Raw genomic sequence first — 25,007 nt, forward strand, 5'->3', positions numbered from 1 at the left:
ACTGTACCCCAACCAGGAGTCAATGTCATCAAGAAAGGAAGAGGAGAGGGAAAAATTAGGTGAAAAAGCAATGCTCTCTAAATCATTAACAACAGATCTTTTTAAGTAGGATCATGTTATAATTCTAATGAAATGTCAACATCACGTAGCTTTTGATTAGATAAAATAATTTCTCTGTCATAATAAGACAATAATAGGTTCAATAAGGAAAAGTTCAATAAAATTGATTACATTTATATAATATTTATCTTAAAACAATAATAAATTCTCTGTATTGATTAACCAGTAACTATGGGGTAAATTTTAACCGGGAGCTGAGAAGAGTGGAGTGGGGGGCAGTGGTGGAATTCCCGATCGGTAACCCGGAAGCTCGGGTTTCCCGGATGTCCTTACGATTTTGACACAAGGATGTCTTTCATTTTTTTTTGTAGGTTTCCCACCCAACAGGCCAGCTTGATTGACAGGGAGGGGATGCCAGCAGGGAAATCGTAGATGGGGGTGGGGTGGGGGGGGGGGGGGGGGGGAAGGTCGGGGGTCATCGGAGGAGGTGTTGGTCATCAGGGGGTTGGTGGTCAAAGGGGGTTGGTCACTGATGGGAGTTATTGGGGTCGTGGGTCATCGGGGGGTCAGGGATCATTGGGGGGTTGGTCAATGGGGAGAAACATCTGGGTTGGGGATTGTGGGGAGGTTTGGAGACCATTGGGGGGGGCGGTGGTCGGAGATCGTCGGGGGGGGTGGTGGTCGGAGACTGTTGGGGGCGGTGGTCGGAGACCGTTGGGGGGGGGGGGAGGGGGGGGTCAGAGACCGTTGGGGGGGGGGGGGGATCAGAGACCGTTGGGGGGGGGGGTCAGAGACCGTTGGGGGGGGGGGGGTCAGAGACCGTTGTGGGGGGGGGGGTCAGAGACCGTTGTGGGGGGGGGGGTCAGAGACCGTTGTGGGGGGGGGGGTCAGAGACCGTTGTGGGGGGGGGGATCAGAGACCGTTGGGGGGGGGGGTCAGAGACCGTTGGGGGGGGGGGGTCAGAGACCGTTGGGGGGGGGGGTCAGAGACCGTTGGGGGGGGGGTCAGAGACCGTTGGGGGGGGGGGGTCAGAGACCGTTGTGGGGGGGGGATCAGAGACCGTTGGGGGGGGGGGTCAGAGACCGTTGGGGGGGGTCGGAGATCGTGGGGGGGGTGGGGTCGGAGATCGTAGTGGGGGGGTCGGAGATCGTTGGGGGGGGATCGGAGATTGTGAGGGGACGTCGGAGGATCGCATTTGTGGGATCGCGGCAGGTAGGCTTGTTCGGCTTGGGGGAAGCACTCCTGCTCCTCTTGGCCCACAAGCAGTGCAATAAAGGCACTTATCAGCTGATCTGGGCGTTCTCGCCTCCTGTTACGTGGCGTGAAGCAGAAGGCCCGAGTATCCCGGCCCCCCACTAGTTAAAAATGAAAAAGCTGTCAAAAGGGAGGCCCAGAACCTCCTTAATAGCGTTCACTGACCGACTTGCCTCCTGTGAGCGGGTTGGTCGCCCGCACCTCAACCCGCCTCCGTTGAAACCAGAAACGGGCGGGTTGGAGGCGGGTCTTAGTTTTTTTTTACAATTTTTACCTTCCCACCCGCCCGTGAGTTTAAAATTTACCCCTTTGTCTCACTGAATTGTGAGTTACAGACTCCACTAAATGAACAGTCTTTAATAAGATCTTATTGATAAACCACAGTGGGCAAACTCAATGTAAGTAATCATGCACACCTTCTGGGAGTGCCAAAAGTTTTCTTCATTACATTCTACAGGGTATTGTACTTTTAAGACTGCAGGATATACATTTTCATATAACTTTTAATTAGTGTATTTGGTGAATTTTCTTTACTGAAAGTTTTTTCTGACAACATTAAATCCAGACAGTTAATTAAATTATAGTAAATGGATTAATGGCCAACATCAAAATAGTGGAGAGAGAAATTTGATACCAGTGTGTTAAGGGCTCGTAAGATAATATTACAAAAATAATTTTTAGCCTTATTTTTGAGCCTTGGAAATAAAATCATATTCCTCCATTTCAACAGTGGCGTCATTCCATGATTAGCACTGCAGTTCTCAAGAGATCAAAAGTCAAAAAGGAACAATGACCTATTCAACCCTCACCACCTTTCCTTGACGATACTGAATCTAACCCTGAAAAACTCAAACAGTGTTTCAATTATATCAATATTTTTGGCTGACAGTTTCAACAATGAATTAATGGCTCCGTTCCAGACCCTTTACAAACAACCCTTTTTTTTTAAAACAGTAACTGCATGAATTACTTTCTTCGTGTCTGACTTTGACGTATTTTTCAATATGCTAATGATTTTCCGAGTGCGCGCTGCTGGCAGGGAACCCGTAAGTGGCGTGAACTTGAAAGATCGGCTGTGCAGAAGATGTAAATTGTTCTCTAGCATAGCTTTTCTTATATGTTTTTGCTTAATACTTAATAAAACAACATAATAATGAGATTACTGTTCTTGATTGCATACCTGTCCAGGCTGTGTTCCTTTGGAAAGGATATCCAATAGGTCTGCCGAGGACACAAAGTAAAACCTCGGAAAAGCTAAACGCTTGGTTTCGAGATACTCAGCTAAAGCTTTTTCACAGAGGGCTAGCCTACAGGAAAAGAGAGGAAAAATAATTGATACAATTATACCCTAATTTTCCGTAGATTAAAACAGTGGCTACACTTCAAAACTACTTTTAATTGGCTTGAAGCTTTGTGACATCCTAAGGACATGAAAGGTGCTATATAAAGGCAAGTTCTTTCTAATTAAATTATAATTAAATGTTTGTTGGTTTCAATATAATCCTATTACTCAACCATGCCTTCAAAGTGAGGAATTAATATTATTTATATAATGTATTCTGAATAAGGGACAATGGGGCAGATTTGCAAGTTTCCCCCTCCGCTGGGTACCAGGTAGACCTGAAGAGCACACTGCGTGCAAAAACCTGAACCCACCTATATTTCTGGATTGAGATCATTAACATGTAGCTAACACAGCTCCATTACAGGCCTATCTCCTGGAAGGATATCGAAATGGGCGTGGAAATATAGCGTTGAGAGATCTGCCGGCATAAGGTCTAAAAACAGCAACCAGAATGCCTCCATACCTGAAGATACATTTTTAACTTCACTGCCTTGCTGCCTGCTCACCCCTGCCCCCTGGATCCTCTGCTCTGTGGGAATCCAGATGCAAGGTCTATCACCAAGTTCTTCCAACGCCCTTGCATTTGGGGGTCCTTCTGGCAAATGTAGAGGAAAATGACATTGGGAGGCTGGGAACACTTCCTCCCACCCACCTTCCTTCCATTCTTTCCCTTTCGTTAGACTTGCATAAGAACATAAGAAATAGGAGCAGGAGTAGGCCATATGGCCCCTTGAGCCTGCTCCGCCATTCAATCAGATCATGGATGATCTTCGATCTCAACTCCACTTTCCTGCCCGATCCCCGTATCCCTTGAATCCCCTAGAGTCCAAAGATCTATCTACCTCAGCTTTGAATATACTCAGCGACTCAGCATCCACACCCCTCCGAGGTAGAGAATTCCAAAGATTCATAACCCTCTGAGTAAAGAAATTCCTCCTCATCTCAGTCCTAAATGTCCGACCCCTTATCCTGCGACTATGCCCCCTAGTTCTAGACTCTCCAGCCAGAGGAAACAGCCTCTCAGCATCTACCCTGTCAAGCCCTCTCAGAATCTTATATGTTTCAATGAGATCACCTTTTATTCTTCTAAACTCCAGAGAGTATAGGCCCATTCAACTCAACCTCTCCTCATAGAACAACCCTCTGACTGCACTTGCCCATGGGCTTTCTATGAGCTTTTGCACGGCAAGTTCCGGGAAATTAGAAATCCAAAAAGCACGGCACCCTCTACAGGGCAAGCAGCTGTGTATCTCCTTAACCAATCAGATTGAAGCATCTTTAATAACAGTGCAGTCAGAACCAGGAAGTGTAAGTTACAATAGTGAATTCATTGTCAAATCAGGTACAGAAGGCAAAATAAAGAGAGGATAAGAAAGGCTGAATTAAGAGACAGAGTTAAAGAGACAGAAAGAAAAAGTAAAAAAAAGTATTACTGTCCAACAATAATTAAAATCGGAAGGAATGAGACTCCACACTTGTAAAAAGTTAATTTTCAGAGCCAGAGAGGTTGGTTGGCAGTAATTAAGACTTATCACACTGTTAAAAGGGTGCTTAGACTTGAAAGGACTTGACATAACTTCTTTTTGGAGAGTTTCATCCGTATCTATCAGGTAAGTACAGGAACTTCACGCCGTTCAGTACATTTGAACGGGGAGCCAGACAACGCAATGCCATTTTCACGCAGCTTTTGGAGGAGCGTCGCATCCTGGACAGCAACTTCTGGATTTCCGCGTTTAGCTGGGCATGTGTGATCGCCGGAAGTTACTGTCCAATTTGCACATAAATAATGGCGAGCACTGTTAGCTTCACCGTTATTTTTACAGCAAATCCTACCCATGAACCTCCCTTCTCTTTCCAGATGCTGGTGGATTTGAAATATATTTCCAGCATTTTCTAATTCCACTTCCAATTTCCAAAATTCTGAGGTTTTCTTTTAATTTCTAAACATTCTTTAAAATTACTATGAATTTCATTCTTTGGTCGCTTGCTAAATGTTCATTTCTGTTAAATGCATTAAGAAATTGCATGGTTTTCGGTGCAATTAAAAGTGTTCCGCCTTTCCCAAAAGTACTATGGTGGTTCTGGAAACTAAAGACTGGCGTTTCCTTTGCTATATTGTCCAAATTTGGCGGTATAACAGTGGTGAAGCAGGGAAAATGGGGCAGGGCGGTCTACCACTGAAGTAGGGAAAGGACCTAATCCTAACAATGTCTCCCTTTCCTATGCCTTCTTCATGCCATCTACTTTCATTAATGGGTTTATTCCAAGCCATTTACACTAGATTTTATTCTGTTCTTCAGAGGGCATCTACCTGTAGCTCCTCCCACTTTGGGTGCTGCAGGGAGTGCCCCTCTGTAACTGCTGCATTTTCAGGTTGTGCGGTGGTAGGGTCCCTCATTAGAGCAGAAGTACCCTTGGGACCCCACTCTACAATACCAGCCCAGAGCAAAAATCCAGCACTAAGACATTTTATTGAAGAAAAGAACTGTGCTTGTTATTTCTCAAAAGTACAACCACATCTCCAATAACCTATATTTAAGACTAAGGGGTCCAGATCATCAGGGAAGTGTACAAGCAACTAGCTATAAACATACATATCTGGATGTGTTAAACAACACAATACTTTTAAATTTTACCTTTGCTGGAGAGCTTCGAGTTTTTCATATAATTTCGGCTTATTTGTTGCTTCAATAACATTCTTTGTTTGAGCTGTTTCAAACATTAATTCCTTTTTTAAAAAAAGGAGAGCAGGAATAATTATCTGGATTTGAAATAATAACCACATTTTTATGGATAACTTCAACAAAAGACCACAGAATATTTATTCGGTATCATGCATCTTTATCGGATCTCCATTTTGAATAAAACTAGTGGTTACCACATTGTCTTTTATCATCTGAACCTTTATGCTAACTACAATCACGCCCTCACAAAGTCATTCCAATTGAAGATTCTGCTTTGTTCGTAAAACCCAGTCTGATGATTCAAAAAAGTCAGCGCTTTTGAGTCGTGATTTTCGTGCTAAGCTCAAAGAAGATAATTGTCATTTTGAATATCTTCATATAAGAAAAAAATCTATGCTTTTCAATATATGTCACTGTTAACTTCACAACAGTTTAACTGAGATTATTCAGACATCAGGATACAAGAATTTCAGTCTAGATGGCACAGTGGCTGCAGCCTATTGGAGCACTGGCACAAACTGCTGCAGAGTGGGGAAAGGAGGGTTCATGCCCACAATCCTCCACGTTGTATTATTGATCTCAGCCACGTCACTTTAGAGACGTCCAACACAAAGACGTCCTCACACCAAGGAAAAGGTAATCATAGGGAGAATCATTCACAGTGGGAAGAGCAGCTGAAACGGAAAGGACAATTTAGGACCAATATCACAACAATCTTTTTCACCCTTGGAATGTTGCAAGGATCTTAGATTCATTTAAGATACAGTTATATGTATGATGAAGACAGTAAGATTTTTTTCCCCCTGAACTAAATTGGAGGAATGACCTTTCTCATTTGTATTTACCTTGGCTGGTTTTAATGTGGTATAAGCAATGTCCTGAGTACAGATCTGCCTTTTCAGCCAATAATTTTGTCTGATAGGTGAGCACCCAGCTGGAAATGGAGAGAAAATAAAGATAAAATGTTCCTCCTCTCACCTGCCGCTTTAGGAGCTGTAATGGGGCAGGTGTGGGTAACACATAATGCCAAATTTCCACCCATTTCTGAAACATGTATGAAGTGATGGTGTATATCAGATGCACCTACCCAAGTATGGACAATACTAATATAATGATGCCATACATCACATTTTTCATCATTATTGCTTTGGCAATGATGGATGCTAAGACCAACATTCAACATGTGTCCCACATTTCCAGAAGAAGCGCAATGATGTCCAGCATATAAAGACCTGAACAGGGATGACCAATTGGCTGAGACTCAATGGAGCAGCAATTATACATCAACAGATTTGCCACTTCATCGCACCAAGAATTTTTATTAATGAAACTGCCTGCTCCTTTAAGCTGTTACAAGCCTTGCATACCTGCAGCAATTGGCATTTCCTGCCTCCTAATGGGGAGTTCCTAAATGAAGGCATGAATCCAATGGAAGCCCAACCAGAACTATTTAAATTAGGCCGATTTGAGCAAATTCACTTAGGTTAACCATATGTTAGTCTGAAATTCCACACCACCAGTGTTGTTACTGCACTGAGGAAAATCCAGACTTATAACTTTTAAAAATGGGGTATTACCTTCACCAAAAATAAAACAAAACAAAAATTCAACCTTAAAGTCTGTATCTATTCCATCAAATCGCTTGGCATCTTCAGGAAGTTGGTTTCGAATGTCCTCAGAGCCAATGAAAATACTCTCCAGGTGAGACCACGTTCGTTGTACCTCCATCCAGATAAAGATGACAGAGTCTGCCACTGTCAGCTTTTTTTGCCAAGTTGAGACCTGCTCAATAAAATACTCCACATATTTGCTCAGCAGTATAACTTGTAACTGCACCTATAAAGCAAGAAGAAATAACTTTGAGACAAAGAGAGGAATCTTTCTCTCATCCGGGATTAATACTACAAGGGTGAGAGAAAGAAGAACTGTCTACCATAAGATAGCACCTGATAGCTGAGAAAGTAATATGCAGATTCAAATGCAATACCTCTATTGCTATAAAAATTGATTTCACGCCTATAGTGGCATTATATACTCTATTATTCATACTGTAAAATACATCTTCTAAAGACAAATGGTCTTTCAAGATACAGCGGAGAACCTTATTTTATTTTTGACTTCAGCTAACTCAGCGAATCTTTGATGAAATGTATCAACATTTTTGGGCGCAGAATGAACCCAAAAACCTAAGTCGAGCACGCTCCACTCAGTCCTAACAAATTTCCAAGAGAGGTCCTAAAACTGGCATTAGGCCCCCTATTGACATATGCAAGGTGACCAACGCATGTTTTAGTCGGCCACCATAAGCGCCTGAATATCGCCCGCTCCAATATGGCATCGGCCATATGGGGCGGGGAGACAGCACCGGGAAATTGGTGTTTCTTCCTCCATTCTACACCCAAAAAAACAGGTGCAGCGTGGTCCAATTTCTCCCCTGTGGGAGGTAATTTTAACCTAACCCGCCCGACAGGAAACTGATTCTATCTGATCGGCTGCCCGTTTTACTTTCCATTGACTTTGGGTTAGGTTAAAATTACCCCCATACTTCTCAATTAGCTCTCTTCTATCTTTAGTGCTAATATTGTCTCATCTCACAACAAATATAAGATATATAAAATTAAAGAATCATACTTGGTTGTCATCTAGAATTTCAATGAGTTCTTCATCAAACTTTAACAAAGGAGTACCCATTCTATGGTGTTCGTCATACGAAAATTCCATGGTGGTCCATGTATGACTGATCTCTCTGAGGACCTGAAAATGAGAGCTCATTGGATATTCATCTAGGATAAAAGCACGATCCAGTTTTCTGAAATCAGTTCTGAATATCACCATTTAACTGCTAAGTTTCTAATCTCACACTGTTCGCATATTCCTCCTTGAATAGAAATGTTATTCCTTCATCTAGCTACATGCACAATAAGCAACTTAATAGTCATGACTTTTCCCTTTCTGTCTGGACAGATGAGACTGAGTCTACCTTCAGCATTTACAGGTAAAGGTGATAACTAATTAAATAACAACAACAGTCAGAATAATTAGGAGCACTATACTCTTTTTCCACCACAGCATACATCACAAATACAGTTGGATAAAGTATTTTTTTTCAGCTGTTGCATGTGAAGTTGGACAGTACATCAGGGCTAGAAGTATTAAAATTACATAGTCTGTGGCATGTCAAGTGTCATTTAACTCTTCCAAAATATATAAAAAGCTGCCACTAGACTTCCAGCCTGACTCCAGTCTTAAGAACAGAATTGGATCACCAAATTATTTTTAAAACCCTTCTGGATTATGTAACTGACAGGCATGCCAGAAATTAATGTTGAAGAAACAGAGTTTAATTGAACTATCTGTTCTCCCAGTCCAGAATTAGAAAATTCAGCAATAGAAAAGTCAAGGACCTTCTCTATTCCCAACTCCTTCACAGCCTTCTCCACGATATTCCGGACTTCATCTTCCACTCTGTGTAACTCCAGGGCTAACAAATCAGCCAGGATTGTATCATCATTCATAATAAATTTAACCTGAAAAACAGGTAAGAAAGCAAATCAACCCTTTATTAAAAATACAAGCACTGTGAATATTATGAAAATTGTAATCTTATATTTTTCTAGGACTTTTGCATAGAAACATTACTGAGGCATTCAGCAGATTAAACAGTTTCATGCATAAGTTTTGCTTTGGCATGAAAGACTGAGGTTGGAGTAAATGTTAGCTAGGTTTAAAGTAACCGTTACAAATTTAATGGGTAGATCTTCTCTTAGAATCAGCAACACTGGTCACTGTCATAAGCAGACCTCATCTCCTCTACAATCAGGAGTCCACTTTTACTGCCCAATATCTGGTTAAACGCTGCCATAATCCAGGGGTGATAACAAAGACGTGCTTTCTCCTGTCTTTTCAGAAGGCAAACTAAAAAGCAGTCTAGTGAGATCATGCCAATTGAAAGCCATCAAATTGATTTTTTTTACATGAAACATATGAATGAACAGAATAGTTTACCAGTGAGAGACATCCCCTCCTCATGCCATATAAAAGCAATAAAATATGCAACTTTACCACTTTCTAGGCAGAACCAATTTACAAACTTGCTGGCCCCTGACTTCATCTGCTATGGGCTGTCTATATTCAGACTTTAGCCTCAAGTCGCTCTCTCTGACAGACAAGAGGGGGAGATCCTTTTGTGTCTCTCATTGACCCAGAGTGCCCCCCCTCACTTCGGTGTGCCAACAATTGGCTCATAAAGCAGCCAATCAAAGTTGCCACCTTGAAGGAAATGCTATTCTACCTCTTTGATGCTGAAGCTGATGGCACCTGTATTTTCTGTTCAGCTAAGTGGGGAGTACTGAAATGGGAACCATTCATCCGTCTGGGTGCAAACTGTTATGGAATGCACCCAATGACTTTCCAATGTCTCATGTCTATAATGACTGGCCTGTCTGGTATTTAATCGCATGAACCATCCTAAATAAAATTCTAAGCATCTCTGAGAGTTAATCATTTGTGAGCTGAATCTGGCCTTATATCAATAACATAATATAAATTAAAACAAAATTCTTTGCAAGCTAAATTAGTAAAAATCTCAAAATGTTGCAGTAACTTATTTCTGACTGACCCCTGTGGAATTCATCAGCTGGTACCAGTGCCTGTCTCTGATGGCTGGGTTTTGTAATTCCGTCACTGCTCGTAGTGATGTGAGTAGGTTCTTTACAGTGGAGTCCAGACTAGTATATGCATCCCAGGCACGCACTTCTTTATCTAACATTCTGATCTCCTAAACAAAGTGTAAAGCAACATGAAATGAGAATTTTGAATGAAAACAGCATGCAGCAGATCATTTTTATCATGCACATTACTAACTAGAAAAATAAAAGGCATCTATGGTACTGAAAAACAATGTAAAAGCATACAGTATGTAGGTGTGAGGGGGAAATGATTTGCCCCGAAAGACTGTGGTAAATTCACTGATCCTGTGCAGATCAGCGATAGGGGTACAACTCTATCGGGGAGAGGGTGGGGGAGTTGGACTAGCTGGATTGCTCTTACAGAGAGCCGGCACGAGCTCGACGGGCTCCTTCTGTGCTGTAACCATTCTATGATTCTGTCGTGCTAATTCTCTGACCTGTGCTCTCTTTGAGCATGATTCTCAGTTGAGTGCATAGAATTGGTGAATTTATACTCAGATGCCAATACATTTTTTATCTTCTGTAATTTTCTATCACACACAGAAATAGTACTACTGCACAGTGATATAGTAGGGCCAATTTTGCAAGTTTCTGCTTCTGGCAAGAAGCTCACTTAGACTGAGAGGTCATCGCAAAATCAGTGCATTAGGCCCATGTCCCCAAAGCACAGCACACTACATTTTGCGATGAAGACATTTTGGGCTATGTTACATGTGAGCAAACTTATATCAAACAGGTCCCTCACCAAATCTCATACAGCACGTGCTTTTGGCCTACTACTTCCCCAGCACTGACCTCACCCATATAAAATGGGCAGGTGTCTGATCATTTTTCCTGGCCTGTTCAAGTTGGTTTCTTAAAAGGTAGGTTATTGCATAATACATGATTGGAAATTTCTGCGGCCCAAAAATCCGTGGCCGTTCAGGCAGGCTCTGGCTGTTAAGCCAGTGGGAAGGCAAGTTCAAATCACCCGATTGCCACTCTGAAGCTGCCCAACCCCTGGAAAGATGTAAAACAGAACTATAACTGTAAAAGGACAATCAGAGAAGAAGTGAAGATCCTAAAAGATGTTAACCAAGAACCAAGGATGAACACAAGATCCTTGAAATCCCACAGGGGTTTTCTTGATCTCCTGCTGAAGTTATAGTGGAGGATTACACTGTTCCTGTGGGGGTTCTGCTGGTCTCCAGCTAAACATAAGGAAAACATGAGCAACATGCCCTTCCCAGGTAGTGATATCCTAGTAGAATTAACAATTTTGAAATAAATGAGGCCAAGATCCTTGACAGGATAAAAATGCTCAAAACAAATAAACCTTTGATGTGCAAAGTATTTGGGGAGGAAATTTGGGGAGCTTCACATTGGAAACAGGCTAATATGGTGCCCATTTTCAGAAAAGTAATTTAACAAGGATAACAAAGCACACCCAAGCAACTGAAGCCTGTTTAATCTTACTTCAATACCGGGCAAAATACTGCAATCAATAATCAGGAGCAAACATGAGGATTACTTATATGATAGTATAACATTTCAAGTGTACTGTTGAAAGCTCTACAACCTAGACTTCCAAAAAGTATTTGATGAAGTTCTACATGAAAGGCTACCAGTTAAGCTTAAAGCAGTAAGAATTCAGGATAAAACTGGGAAATGGGTAAAAAATTGGCTGAAGAGTAGGAAGTAAAGAGTACTTATTAGAGGAAGATGGTGCGAGGAATACTTAGTGGGACACTCCAGGGAATGGTGTTGGGATTCCTTTTGTTTCTAATTTACATTAATGACTTGTATTCAGAAACTCAGTGCAAACTGTTCAAATTTGCAGATGATGCCAAACCATCAGGAGTAGCTGATTCTGAGTAGTCAACTATAAAATGAGTTAGACAAAATGTGTAATAGGTGGCACAATGACAAATAGAATTTAATACAGACAAGTACTGCAGATAGGAAGAAGAAAATGGGTTACATAGATACTCCATGCATGATGATGAAAAAGCTAAAGATGAAGTTGAAAGAGAGCTAGGGGTCTTAGTTGAATTGACATTCAACATGTCCAATTACTGCAGCGCAGAAATCAACAAAGTGAACAGAATACTGGACTATACAGCCAAAACAGTAGAATACAAAAGTCAAAGTCATGCCTAAAGCATATAATGCTTTGGTCAGACCAAATTCTTCAGTTCTGGTCATGGAGACATAGGGGAGACATTCAAGCACTGGAGGCAGTTTGGAGAAGAGCCATAAGACAGATCCTTAGCTTCAGAAGACTATATTATGAGGAAAGACTGGGAATATTTGGGCTTTTCATCTTTGAAAGGAGGCAACTGAGAGATGATCTAATAGAGGTATGTAAAACAGTAAACAGTATGGAAAAGTTAGGTCCAGAACACCATGTCAAATTAAAACACGACAATACTACAAAGGGACACAAGGTTAAAACAGCAAAGAGGAATTAACACATGTAATGGACTTTCAGGTAGAGTAGTGGAGGCAAAAACCCTGGAATCATTTAAGAAACAATTGGATGCTGTGACGTGGAAGAACAACTGTAGGAAATTTCTTGATGGATGGGTTAAGATGGGCTGAATGGCTTTCCTGATCCATATCTATCTTATCATCTTGTGAAATTACACTACAGGCTGGGAATGCAGATTTCTGTAACGAACGGGAGAGCACTTCAAACAAGTACTCATCTTACAATTTTCTTCTCTATAACTGTTGTTGAGGTACAAGTAAAATGTAAAAACTGAAAAGATGATTGGCTGGTGATACTATGATAATCACAGTGCTACATGAAAGGATAAACAATCTCCCATTGAATCTAAACTAAATTCTGTCCAAATTTATGATTACAGTTCATTATCCCCTACTCCAACTCACTGACAAAATGAAATCTTGGTTCATCTCTAAGTTTTCATCTGGCCACCGATGAAATAAAAGACTAAGCAGAAAAGATTGTTGGAGCCTTAATCTTGGAGAGTTGAACTTCCCAAGTTTAAATATACTTGGGTTTTATTTCTGGATTTGCACTGATCTCGAAATACGGAGACTTTCATACTTGAGTTACACTTTCCCTTTAGAGTTTACATTAGAGATAAAGAAGTGATATGCCCTGTATTCTACTGCCAAGCTTTTTTCAATTTGCATAAACAGCTTCTGCACTCACTACTCCAGATTTTCTACCTTTAGAGTGATATGTATTTTCCATCTGTGCCACATATGTCTCCTATATGCCCTCCCCCAATCAGCTCCCACGTTAAGTCAATGATAGTTACGCAGTAAATCACAAAGTATGTTGAGCAAGCACCAGTGCTCATGTTGTCTTTTTTCACTGGTATGCTGTGAAAGTGCTTTTTTTTAATCTCCTGAAAATGAATGTGATATTTAAGGAACAAAAAATATCAATTAACATTTTTTTTTAAAGGAGGCATACTCTGGCACAGAGACCATTTACAATATCACAAAGGGAATCATTGATTTAGAAAACAGGAGCTTCAAAGAACAGCTTTTCCCAACAAAATATTTAGGTATGAATCATTCAGATAGCAGACTGAAAATAACTTTAGACAGCACCGTGGCTGAAGTATCTACCAGACTGATATAAAATTTCCACCAGTGGGTATTTAATACACCAAATCATAACATCAATAATCAAACATCATCAACAACTTGCATTTATAAAGAGTCTTTAACAAAGAAAAATGTCCCAAGGCATTTCACGGAAGTGTAAGCAAACACAGATGCTGCACCAAACAAAGGAATGATTAGGAAGGGTGACCGAAAGCTTGGTCAAAGAGATGGGTTTTAAGGGGGGGGTCTTAAAGGAGGCAGGGGAGATGGAGAGGCGGAAGGCTTTAGCGAGGCAATTCCAGAGCAAGACGGCTGAAAGTATGTGCCTCAATGATGAGGCAAAGGGTGGGGGGGTTGGGGGGTGCACAAGGCCACAGTCAGGAATACGATTTGGGAAGCAGAGTTTTTGATGAGCTAAATATTACAAACGATGGAAGACCAGCTAGGAGAGCAATGGGGTATTCTATGGAGGTGACAAATACAATGATGAGGGTTTTAGCCTCAGATACGCTAAGGTGGGTGATATTATGTACATGGAACTAGGCGATCAATAATCAAATATCAATAACAAATATCAAGTTGCATAATGAACTATCAGTTCAACTTTGACGCTCTATAAGGACATATGAAGGTTATCTTCCACCAACTTGGTCAGAAATTTAAGCAAAGAAAGATCAAAGCAATGCAGAAACCAAAGTTCACAGAAATGGAGCTGAACGTGTTGGTGGAGGAGGTGATGGCCAACAAAGAATAACCTAAACCTAAATCGAGAAGGGAGAGACACAAGGCAATTCATTCACAGCAAAATCCTCCACCACAAGCTGATCCTGGCAGAACACTCAAAGATGGTTCAACAACATGTAACAACAGTCCAACAAGAACACTCACTTTCCCCATAAGAAAAGGTGTTCAGCTGAGGCCAGAGGCTTCTTTACATTATGTAGCTGAGATCAGGAACTGAACAGAGATTGAAGACTGTGGGAGACTGAGCCTGTACACAAACTGGTGATCCAATATATGCATGACACTAAGCTGGCACAAGTTTATTCCCTGGTTATATTTAATAGACGATGCAATAGGTTTGAAGAGTGGTCCAAAATAGAATAACATCGATAATAAATAAGTTCTTGCTGTTTAAGATTTTAGTGCATGAGGATGCAAGGTTTAAACTGTTGAAAAACTGGTTATAAAGAGAAGAATACAATATTATGCAACAAGCTGGCTTGCCTTTGCAAATCTCCTGAGCTCCACATCCATCTGCTCCACATTGATCTGTCTCCACTGTGTCTTGGTCCAGTCATAAATACTAGTCTGTTAAATGGGGAAACATAAACATACAAACTGAAACATTTAATGTCTTTAAAACACTTTTACTGACAATCAGTAGATGCAGTGTATCTTTGTAAAATTTATGACAAAAATGAACTAAATATATGGGGGACTCAATACACACCCTTCCCTTACAAGTGAGTGCTATTTTCTTAAATAGAAGTTCAGAAATACAGAAACAGAGAGCATAAATGTTTTCTTATAACAATTTACTTAGACTATAGATATTTTTCTGTACCCTCCCCTGAGAAGGTTGCCAGTGAGTAAGCAGGTGACATAAAGAACAGATTTTCAAACTGGGGTGTCCAGATCGTAAGGGGTCTGCAAGGAAATTTCTAAAACCATCAGATTTTCATCAATCTATCATCAGATCTCTGCATTTTTGTGCTGACCAACTAACACACCATTTCTGTTGCTACATATACAAATAAACATTTTCTACAATTATAGCACAGGTTTGCTTTGGTTATCTTACATTATATTTTAGAAGTTAGGACAGGGATTCCCAGGAGTATGTTATATTTTCAGGGAGCGTCCATATAGAAAGTGTGAATACCATGGGGGCAATTTTAACCTAATCTGCTCGGCAGGAAACTGACAGTATTGGATCGGTTGCCCGTTTTACACCCTGCCCGATTTTACCTTCCAATGAAATCAATTCAATCCCGTCAGTTTGACGGGATTGAATTGATTTCATTGGAAGGTAAAATCGGGCAGGGTGTAAAACGGGCAACCGATCCAATACTGTCAGTTTCCAGCCTGGCAGGAATTAGCCCCCCTGGTTTAAAAGGTAGTTTAATCCCCTCCAATGTCTCTGCACAGTCAGACTACTTTTCCGACACACAGCCTTGCATGAGCCGCAATTTATTCCAGTTAAACATTGGGAAGACTGAAGTTATTGTCTTCAGTCCCATCACAAACTGTTCACAATCTCGTGTCCTATTTGACCCTGAGCTGGGTCTCTGACTCTATGGATAGATTTCAGTCTGGGCCCATTTTTGGGCAAGTTGTTGTTGTAGCAATAGAGTGTTGTGCATTGGGTTGTGAGTGCCAATGCAGTCTTCACTGTAGTTGGACCTTGCCTGCCCTTACAGGGCAAAGTTCACTAGTTCTCACTTAGGCTGTTAAGTGAAGCATCACATGGTAGCACACTATTTCATCTCAGGGCACAGGAAAAACCAACCATGCTAGTCTTGCCTTTGTTGATATGCTCCCCCTATTGAATGATCTCAGGATAATGTTTATTATGGCCCTCCTGGAGCAGTCAAGGAATGATGTGGCCTTCGAGACACACGACAATGCAAAATCGTCGAGCAGAAATTGATAGCCAAGTTCCGCACCCATGAGGACGGCCTCAACCGGAATCTTGGGTTCATGTCACGCTACACGTAACCCCACCAGCGAAAAAAGAGTTATCTGTTTTTAATACAACTGGTCATACTCTCTCTTTCTCTTCCTTTCAGATGTTTCTCTCTCTCTCTCTCTGTCTTTGGGTTCTGACCGTTTGTATATTCAGTAGTCCTGTATGTAATGTCTCTCTGTCTGACCACTATTCGACTCCTTTGATTGCCTTGACAACGGGCAGTTGGAAAGATTATCTGTAATCACCAGGCATTGTTCTCTGACTATATATGCAGTACCTTCCATGGAATCCCACACTCACCTGACGAAGGAGAAAGCCTCCGAAAGCTTGTGATTTTCAAATAAAACTGTTGGACTATAACCTGGTGTTGTAAGATTCCTTACAACGGTCAAGGAAGGTCAGGAAGAAGAGTACCAACAGAAAGTAGTGGTGTGTGAGAACTTTACAAGGAAAATAATGACAAAAATGCATTTTTATCGAACAATAAATGAATGCAGCTTACCTTCACTTTTACAATAATGTCCCAGAGTTGCTTGAGTAGAACTATGTCTCGGCGACACTGCTTTAACTGCTTATACTCTGGAACGGTCACTTCAAACAGGTTGGCTGATTCTTGCATTTGTATTGTCACTTCCTCCAGGGCACTGAGCTCCTGGTTAGCCTGAATGGCAGAATTGGAAAGTGTACAGTTTATTCTATTGGCATAACTGGTAATTCTACTGCCCACTGGGTCAGTATTCCACACCTGTGAGTATCAGATAGAATAATTCACACAGGTGATGTAGTCTTTATTAATGGGTGGTGCAGCAGTATTTTATTTTGTTTACAGAATGCTTAGCAATTAGCAAAGATTGGAAATCCACATGACCACTGCCATAGAATAAGTGAAAAACTAATCAAAAAGACTAATGGAATGCTAGCCTTTATCTCAAGGTTGGGGGGGGGGGGGGGGGAAGTTATGCTTCAATTGTACAGAGCCTTGGTCAGACCCCATCTGGTGTACAGCGTTCAGTTTTAGGCACCGTACCTCGGGGTGGACAAGGGGGAATAATCTTAAGATTAGAGCTAGGCCAATCAGGAGTAAAATCAGGAAGCACTTTTTCATACAAAAGGCACTGGAAATCTGGAATTCTCTCCCCCAAAAGGCTGTGGTACTGGGTTAATTAAAATTTTCACGGCTGAGATTGACAGATTTTTTATTAGGTAAGGGTATCAACGGATATGGATCAAAGATGGGTAAATGGGGTTGAGGTACAGATCAGCCACGATCTAATTAAACGGCAGAATAGGCTCAGGGGCTGAATGTCTTGCTCCTGCTCTTATAAACAATTCCTCATCAGGAATGGACAGTTTAGAATGTTCTTTCACTTGCATGAAAGATTGTCAATATTCACTCAGCACTAGGATCCACATGAGTTATGGGTTTCACGTATTTTTTTTTAAAGCTGTAACAGCATTAACAGGAAGATATCCTGCATTTCATCTACTTCAGCTGCAGTAACAATGTTAAGACACAGTTTGAGGTGTACTTAGGTGCAATTTCCCCATTGGAATTGCAGAATTACCCCTTTGAGCTAGAGGCATGTTTTGACCTTATAAAATAATTAATCTGCAATTGTTCCAATGGTGAAAATGATCATTGTGAATGTTACTTGCAAAACAAAGGTGCAAGCCAATCAATTTCATGTCAAAGAAATGCTGTCACTGTTTTTTTACAACTAGCTAGACACAACGGGATAGGGGGAGCAAACAATGTTGTTTTCAGGCACTTTTATATTGTAGTACTGCAGTTGACAGGAGATGTACAATCATCTACCTCTGCCGTTTGCACTCCATGGTATAAATGCTTTCATACCAAGGGAACTTACAGCATTAAAGAACCACAAAAATGTAGGTCTATGAATCAGTTGCTGGATTATGGAATCAGCTTCAGAAAAGTAAATACAGAGGGCTGGCCTTCACATTTCCACTGATACAGCAATGGGTCTCCACATTCTTTGGTGGAATCCAACAAAACTGACATCTAACTTTAAAAGGAAGAGAGTGATGCACGAAGGCTGCTCTCTCTAGAGAGAAGGGAAACAACTATGTAATATAAAACCATTTGATGCACTAAATGTTTATACTTCTTTGTAGACTGCCTCTTATCCGGATTACTGCATTCTCCCTCACACAGGATTTTGATATGTTTGCCACATTGCTATCAATGCCTCCCAAATGACTAGATAACAGCAAATTAATCTCACAGCTTTTGAAAGCTAATCAGTTTTCACTGTTCACCACAACACTGGCAAACTGATGCGCTAATATTTAAAACAAGTTTTCAAATCTTTGTTGATTTTGCACTTCATACAAAACATTTAGCTATCCACAATTTGATGTTCGTCAGTGTGGAGAAGTCATGGAGTTGAGAGAAGTGATGGTGAAATAGAGACTGGGTAGCAAGCACATACATGATCCTGTACCTGTTCACAACTGAGTGGCTTGTTGGGCAACTTCAGAGAGGATTAAGAACCAGCCATATAGAGTAGGACAGACCAGTAGGAGTGGCAGCGTCCCTTCCCCAAAGGACATTAGTAAACCAGTTAGGTTTTTATAACAATCTGGTAGCTTTTTACAGTCAATTTTTCTGTTGCCAGCATACAAACTACCAGATTTACTGAATTCAATTTCAGAACGTCCTATGATAGCATCTGAACTCTCTACCTCTTTGATGCTATTCCAGTGCCACACCACTACACTATCATAGCTTTGAGAGGCTACACAGACTACAGAGTGGGGGTAGGAAGCGAAGCCATTACTGGAGTTCTGTTGGCTGCATCCGGATAGGTAGGAGTAGAATCAGCAAGGACACTCCCATACAGCTGAACAATGGAGGAGAATGGCATTGTCAACCATATAAAACGCTGTACAGAGATTGAGAAGGACAAGGAAAAATAACACACCAGGGACACGGCCAACAAAGGATGTAATTTGTGACTTTGCCAGAGCTGTCACAGTGCTGTGAGAAGGGCAGAAGCTGGATTGCACAGATTTGTATAGGGAGTTTGAGAGAGATAGGCATGGAGCTGGGAGGTGACAATGCATTTCAGAGTTAAAATCAAGTCTACAGCATAGATTCAGGCCATTCGGCCCAACTGGTCTATGCCAGCATTTGTGCTCTACATGAGCCTCCTCCCACCCTACTTCATCTAACCCTATCACCATAGCCTTTTATTCCTTTCTCCCTCGTGTGCTTATCTAACTTCCCCTTAAATGCATCATTTCTAGCTGCCTCAACTACTCCTTGTGATAGTGCATTCCACATTCTTACCACTCTTTGGGTAAAGAAGTTTTTTTCTGAATTCCTTATTGGATTTGTTAGTGACTATCTTATATTTATGACCTCTAGTTTTGGATTCCCCCACAAGTGGAAACATTTTCTGTACATCTATCCTATCAAAATCTTTTATTATCTTAAAGACCTCTATCAGGTGACCCCTCAGCTTTCTCTTTTCTAGAGAAAAGAGCCCCAGCCTGTTTAGCCTTTCCTGTTAAGTAAACACTCTCAATTTTGGTATCATCCTTGTGAATTTTTTTGTATCCTCTCCAATGTCTCTATATTCTTTTTACAATATGGAGACCAGAGCTGTGCAAGGTACTCCAAGTGTGGTCTAACCAAGGTTCTATAGAAGTATAACACAACTTCACTGCTGTTCAATTCTATCCCTCTAGAAATGAACCCCAGTGCTTAGTTTGCCTTTTTTATGGCCTTATTAACCTGCATCGCTACTTTTAGCGATTTGTGTATCTGTCCCAAGATCCCAATGCTCCCCTCCCCCATTTTGACTTATTATCCCAGCAATATGTGGCCTCCTTATTCTTCTTACCAAAATGAACTACCTCACACTTATCTATATTGAAATTCATTTGCCAATTACACGCCCATTCTGCAAGTTTATTAATGTCTTCTTGCATTTTGACGCATTCTTGCTTTCTATTAACTAGGCCCCCCAATTTGGTGTTGTCCGCAAATTTTGTACTTCCAATTCCCGAGTCCAAATCATTAATGTAAGTTGTGAATAACAGTGGTCCCAGCAATGATCCTTGTGGAACATCACTTCCCACCTTTAGCCAATCTGAGTAGCTACCCTTAACCACTACTCTCTGTTTTCTGTTTTGAAGCCAGCTTGCTATTCATTCTGCTACTATGCAGTACCTTATCCAAGGCCATTTGAAAATCCAATTATACTACATCTACTACATTACTCTTGTCTACACTTTCTGTTACTTTTTCAAAGAATTCAATAAGTTTGGTCAAGCATGACTTTCCCTTCTGAAATCTGTGCTGACTACTCTATTATATTTTCATTTTCTAGATGTTTTTCTATTACATCTTTGAGTAAAGATTCCTTTATCTTTCCTATCACCTGCATTAAGCCAACTGGTCTGTAGTTCCCTGGACTTGTTCTATCTCCCTTTTTAAATATAGGATTCACATTAGCTGTCCGCCAGTTCTCTGGCACTATTCCCTATTCTAATGAATTTTTATACATATGTAATAGTGCCTATGCTATCTCTTCCCTAACTTCTTTTAATATGCGTGGATTCAAACCATCCGGACCAGGGCTTTTATCCTCTCTAAGTTTGATTTGTTTATCAATTATCTCCCCCCTTTCTATCTTAAATGTCTTTATATCTTTTTTGATCTCTTCTTCTAATGTCATGCCCACCTTGTTAGTCTGCCTGGTAAACACTGAGGCAAAGTAACGATTCAATAATCCTGCCATTTAGCTGTCATTACCTGTGAGTTCATCTTATGGCCCTATCCCTATCCTGATTTTTCTTTTATTTATGTGTCTGTAGAATACTTTACTATTTCTTTTTATGTTCCTTGATAGTTTATTTTCGTAGTTCCTCTTTGCTTTCCTAATTGTTTTTTTTCACATCTTTCCTAATTTCTTCGTATCCCCTTTTGTCATCCTCTCCCTTATTGTCTATGAACTTAGAGTATGCCTTTTTCTTGAATTTCAATTTTACCCTTATCTCTTTATTTCTCCATGGTGTTTCATTATTTGCTAGTTTGTTCTTGTTTTTAGAGGAATATTTTTTTTCTAAACTCTAACTCACCGTTTAAAATATTTTCCACTGCTGTTCTATCTATTAGTCTGTGAATTTTTTTTTCCAGTTTACCTTCCCTAGTTCCATTCTCATCCCCTCAAAATTAGCTTTTTTCAAATATATTACTTTGGTCTTTGTCTTGCTTATGTCTTTCTCAATCATTATTCTAAACCTTATTATGTTATGATTGCTACTACCTAGATGTTCCCCTACGCTTACTTCTCTTACCTGCTCTGGTTCATTCCCCATTACTAGATCCAGCAGTGATTCCTCTCAGGTTGGGCTTCTCACATACTGGGTAAGAAAGGAGTCATGTACACACTGCAAAAACTCCATTCCCCTTTCCCTACCTCTTAGACAGGAAAATGTGGTTTGGAATGTTGTGATAATTGTACAAGGCAGAAGAGTCAGAGGTGATGAGGATGGTTTTGAAAGAGAGAGGGGCAGTACCCGAGGAAAGAAAGCCATTAACGATGTCAGCTAGCAAGGGTGCCAAGAAGGGAAGATGAGTGATCAGGAATTGGTTGGGAATGGGATCAAGACAGCAGGAGACGGATCGCTTGGAAGAGAAATGCTCGGAAAGATCATGGGCGAAAAACTGCAGAGTGACAGGGTATCAGGACTAGAGTGGGTGAGATTCTGGAGGGAGTGGAAGGGCAGAGGAAGGGACAGTAGCAGCAGAGACAGCGTTAAGGATATCTCAATCTTAGAGACAAAGAATTCTGTGAGCTCTTCATACTTGGTATTGGAGGCGAGAGTGGAGGAGATGGGGGAAAGGAGTTTGAGGAAGCAGTTAATCATAGAGAAAAGGAGCCTTGGGTTGTCCTACCTCTCCAGGATGAACTTGTAGTGATGAGTGATTTTGTCAGAGGAGAGGGAGGTAATGTAATGGTTGACATGGTCGACCCATGTCTGGGAAGGAGGTCGAGACCGGTTGTACACCTGGTGTGCTCGAAAGTTGCAGCTCTGATTTGAGGAAGTAAAGGTGGAAACTGTAACAGTGGTAACATCAGGGATGCAAAATGGAGACAGATTTGTTAACAACATGGGCATTGAACTCAGCGGGTGAGTGAACAATAGCAAGAGAGGTATCATGATGGGTGGCGGCCCAGAGGAGAGGTAGTTGGGAAATTGAGATTGAAGTACATACAGAAATCACCTTAAAAATGATTATTTGCAATATTAGCATACAGTGTGGTATTCCTCTTATATTAATGCAGGAGTCAACCAGCTTACTTAAAGCAGGTCACTGCCTCCATTAGAGGGTGAGAAGGTTGGTTCTCAAACAAGCGTACTGAGCTTGAATAAATGAGACTATGATGGTATGAGAGCGGAATTGATTAAAGTGGACTGGGAAAATAGATTAAAGGGTAAGACGGTACATGAGCAGTGGTGTTCATTTAAGGAGTTATTTTACAACTTTCAAAAAATATATATTCCACTGAGGAAAAAAGGGTGTAAAAGAAATGACAGCCATCCATGGCTAAGTAAAGAAATTAAGGATAGTATCCGACTAAAAACAAGGACATATAAGGTAGCCAAACTTAGTGGGAGGATAGAAGATTGGGAAGTCTTCAAAAGACAGCAAAAAGTAACTAAAGGATTGATTAAGAAAGGGAAGATAGATTACGAAAATAAATTAGCAAGCAATATAAAAACAGATAGCAAGAGTTTCTACAGTTATATAAAAAGAAAAAGGGTGGCTAAGGCAAACATAGGTCCCTTAGAGGATGAGACCGGGAAATTAATGGTGGGAAACATGGAGATGGCAAAAATGCTGAACAAATATTTTGTTTCAGTCTTTACGGTAGAGGACACTAAGAATATCCCAACATTGGACAAACAGGGGGCTCTGGGGGGGAGGAGCTAAATACAATTAAAATCACTAAGGAATTGGTACTCAGTAAATTAATGGGACTCAAGGCGGATAAATCCCCTGGACCTGATGGCTTACATCCTAGGGTCTTGAGGGAAGTGGCAGTGGGGATTGTGGATGCTTTGGTAATAATTTTCCAAAATTCTCTGGACTCGGCAAAGGTCCCGGCAGGTTGGAAAACTGCTAATGTAACACCCTTATTTAAAAAGGGTAGTAGGCAGAAGGCTGGAAATTATAGACCAGTTAGCCTAACATCTGTGGTGGGTAAAATTTTGGAATCTATTATTAAGGAGACAGTAGCGGAACATTTGGATAAACATAATTTAATAAGACAAAGTCAGCATGGCTTTACGAAGGGGAAGTCATGTCTGAGAAATTTGCTTGAGTTCTTTGAGGACATAACGTACAGGGTGGATAAAGGGGAACCAGTGGACGTAGCGTATTTGGACTTCCAGAAGGCATTCGACAAGGTGCCACATAAAAGATTATTGCTCAAGATAAAGAATCACTGGATTGGGGGTAATATTCTGGCATGGGTGGAGGATTGGTTATCTAACAGGAAGCAGAGAGTTGGGATAAATGGTTCATTCTCGGACTGGCAACCGGTAGCCAGTGGTGTTCCGCAGGGGTCGGTGCTGGGTCCCCAACTCTTTACAATCTATATTAACGATTTGGAGGAGGGGGTCGAGTGTAACATATCAACGTTTGCAGATGATACAAAGATGGGAGGGAAAGTAGAGAGTGAGGAGGACATAAAAAACCAACAAGGGGATATAGACAGGCTGGGTGAGTGGGCGGAGATTTGGCAGATGCAATACAATATTGGAAAATGTGAGGTTATGCACTTTGGCAGGAAAAATCAGAGAGCAAGTTATTATCTTAATGGTGAGAAACTGGAAAGTACTGCAGTACACAGGGATCTGGGGGTCCTAGTGCAAGAAAATCAAAAAGTTAGTATGTAGGTGCAGCAGGTGATCAAGAAGGCCAACGGAATGTTGGCTTTTATTGCTAGGGGGATAGAATATAAAAACAAGGGAGGTATTGCTGCAGTTATATAAGGTATTGGTGAGACCGCACCTGGAATACTGCATACAGTTTTGGTGTCCATACTTAAGAAAAGACATACTTGCTCTCGAGGCAGTACAAAGGTTCACTCGGTTAATCCCGGGGATGAGGGGGCGGACATATGAGGAGAGGTTGAGTAGATTGGGACTCTACTCATTGGAGTTCAGAAGAATGAGAGGCGATCTTATTGCAACATATGAGATTGTGAAGGGGCTTGATCGGGTGGATGCGGTAAGGATGTTCCCAAAAATGGGTGAAACTTGAACTAGGGGGCATAATCTTAGAATAAGGGGCTGCTCTTTCAAAACTGAGATAAGGAGAAACTTCTTCACTCAGAGGGTAGTAGGTCTGTGGAATTTGCTGCCCCAGGAAGCTGTGGAAGCTACATCATTAAATAAATTTAAAACAGAAATAGACAGTTTCCTAGAAGTAAAGGGAATTAGGGGTCACGGGGAGCGGGCAGGAAATTGGGCATGAATTTAGATTTGAGGTTAGGATCAGATCAGCCATGATCTTATTGAATGGCGGAGCAGGCTCGAGGGGCCGATTGGCCTACTCCTGCTCCTATTTCTTATGTTCTTATTACAGTAACAGACAGAAGAATGTCATGTGAATATGTTAACCTTCCGTAAACTTGAGCTCATCCAAAACTCTGCTGCCCATAACCTAACTCGCACCA

At 41.1% G+C, this 25,007-nt stretch overlaps 1 protein-coding gene across 1 annotated transcript in view; it reads right to left on the reverse strand.

The window, feature by feature from the left end:
* Nucleotides 1-25,007, reverse strand: part of LOC137332178 (dynein axonemal heavy chain 11-like) — a 380,453-nt gene that overhangs the window by 257,930 nt on the left and 97,516 nt on the right. The window contains exons 21-28 of the mRNA XM_067995882.1: nt 16,790-16,948; nt 14,823-14,906; nt 9,962-10,120; nt 8,748-8,870; nt 7,975-8,097; nt 6,955-7,179; nt 5,296-5,387; nt 2,495-2,621 (exon numbers count right to left, since the gene is read on the reverse strand). Coding sequence (XP_067851983.1) covers nt 2,495-2,621; nt 5,296-5,387; nt 6,955-7,179; nt 7,975-8,097; nt 8,748-8,870; nt 9,962-10,120; nt 14,823-14,906; nt 16,790-16,948 — 1,092 coding nt within the window. The remainder of the gene's footprint in view (nt 1-2,494; nt 2,622-5,295; nt 5,388-6,954; nt 7,180-7,974; nt 8,098-8,747; nt 8,871-9,961; nt 10,121-14,822; nt 14,907-16,789; nt 16,949-25,007) is intronic.

This window comes from Heptranchias perlo, chromosome 2 (assembly GCF_035084215.1).
Source record: "Heptranchias perlo isolate sHepPer1 chromosome 2, sHepPer1.hap1, whole genome shotgun sequence".
In the NCBI taxonomy this organism is placed as follows: Eukaryota; Metazoa; Chordata; class Chondrichthyes; order Hexanchiformes; family Hexanchidae; genus Heptranchias; species Heptranchias perlo.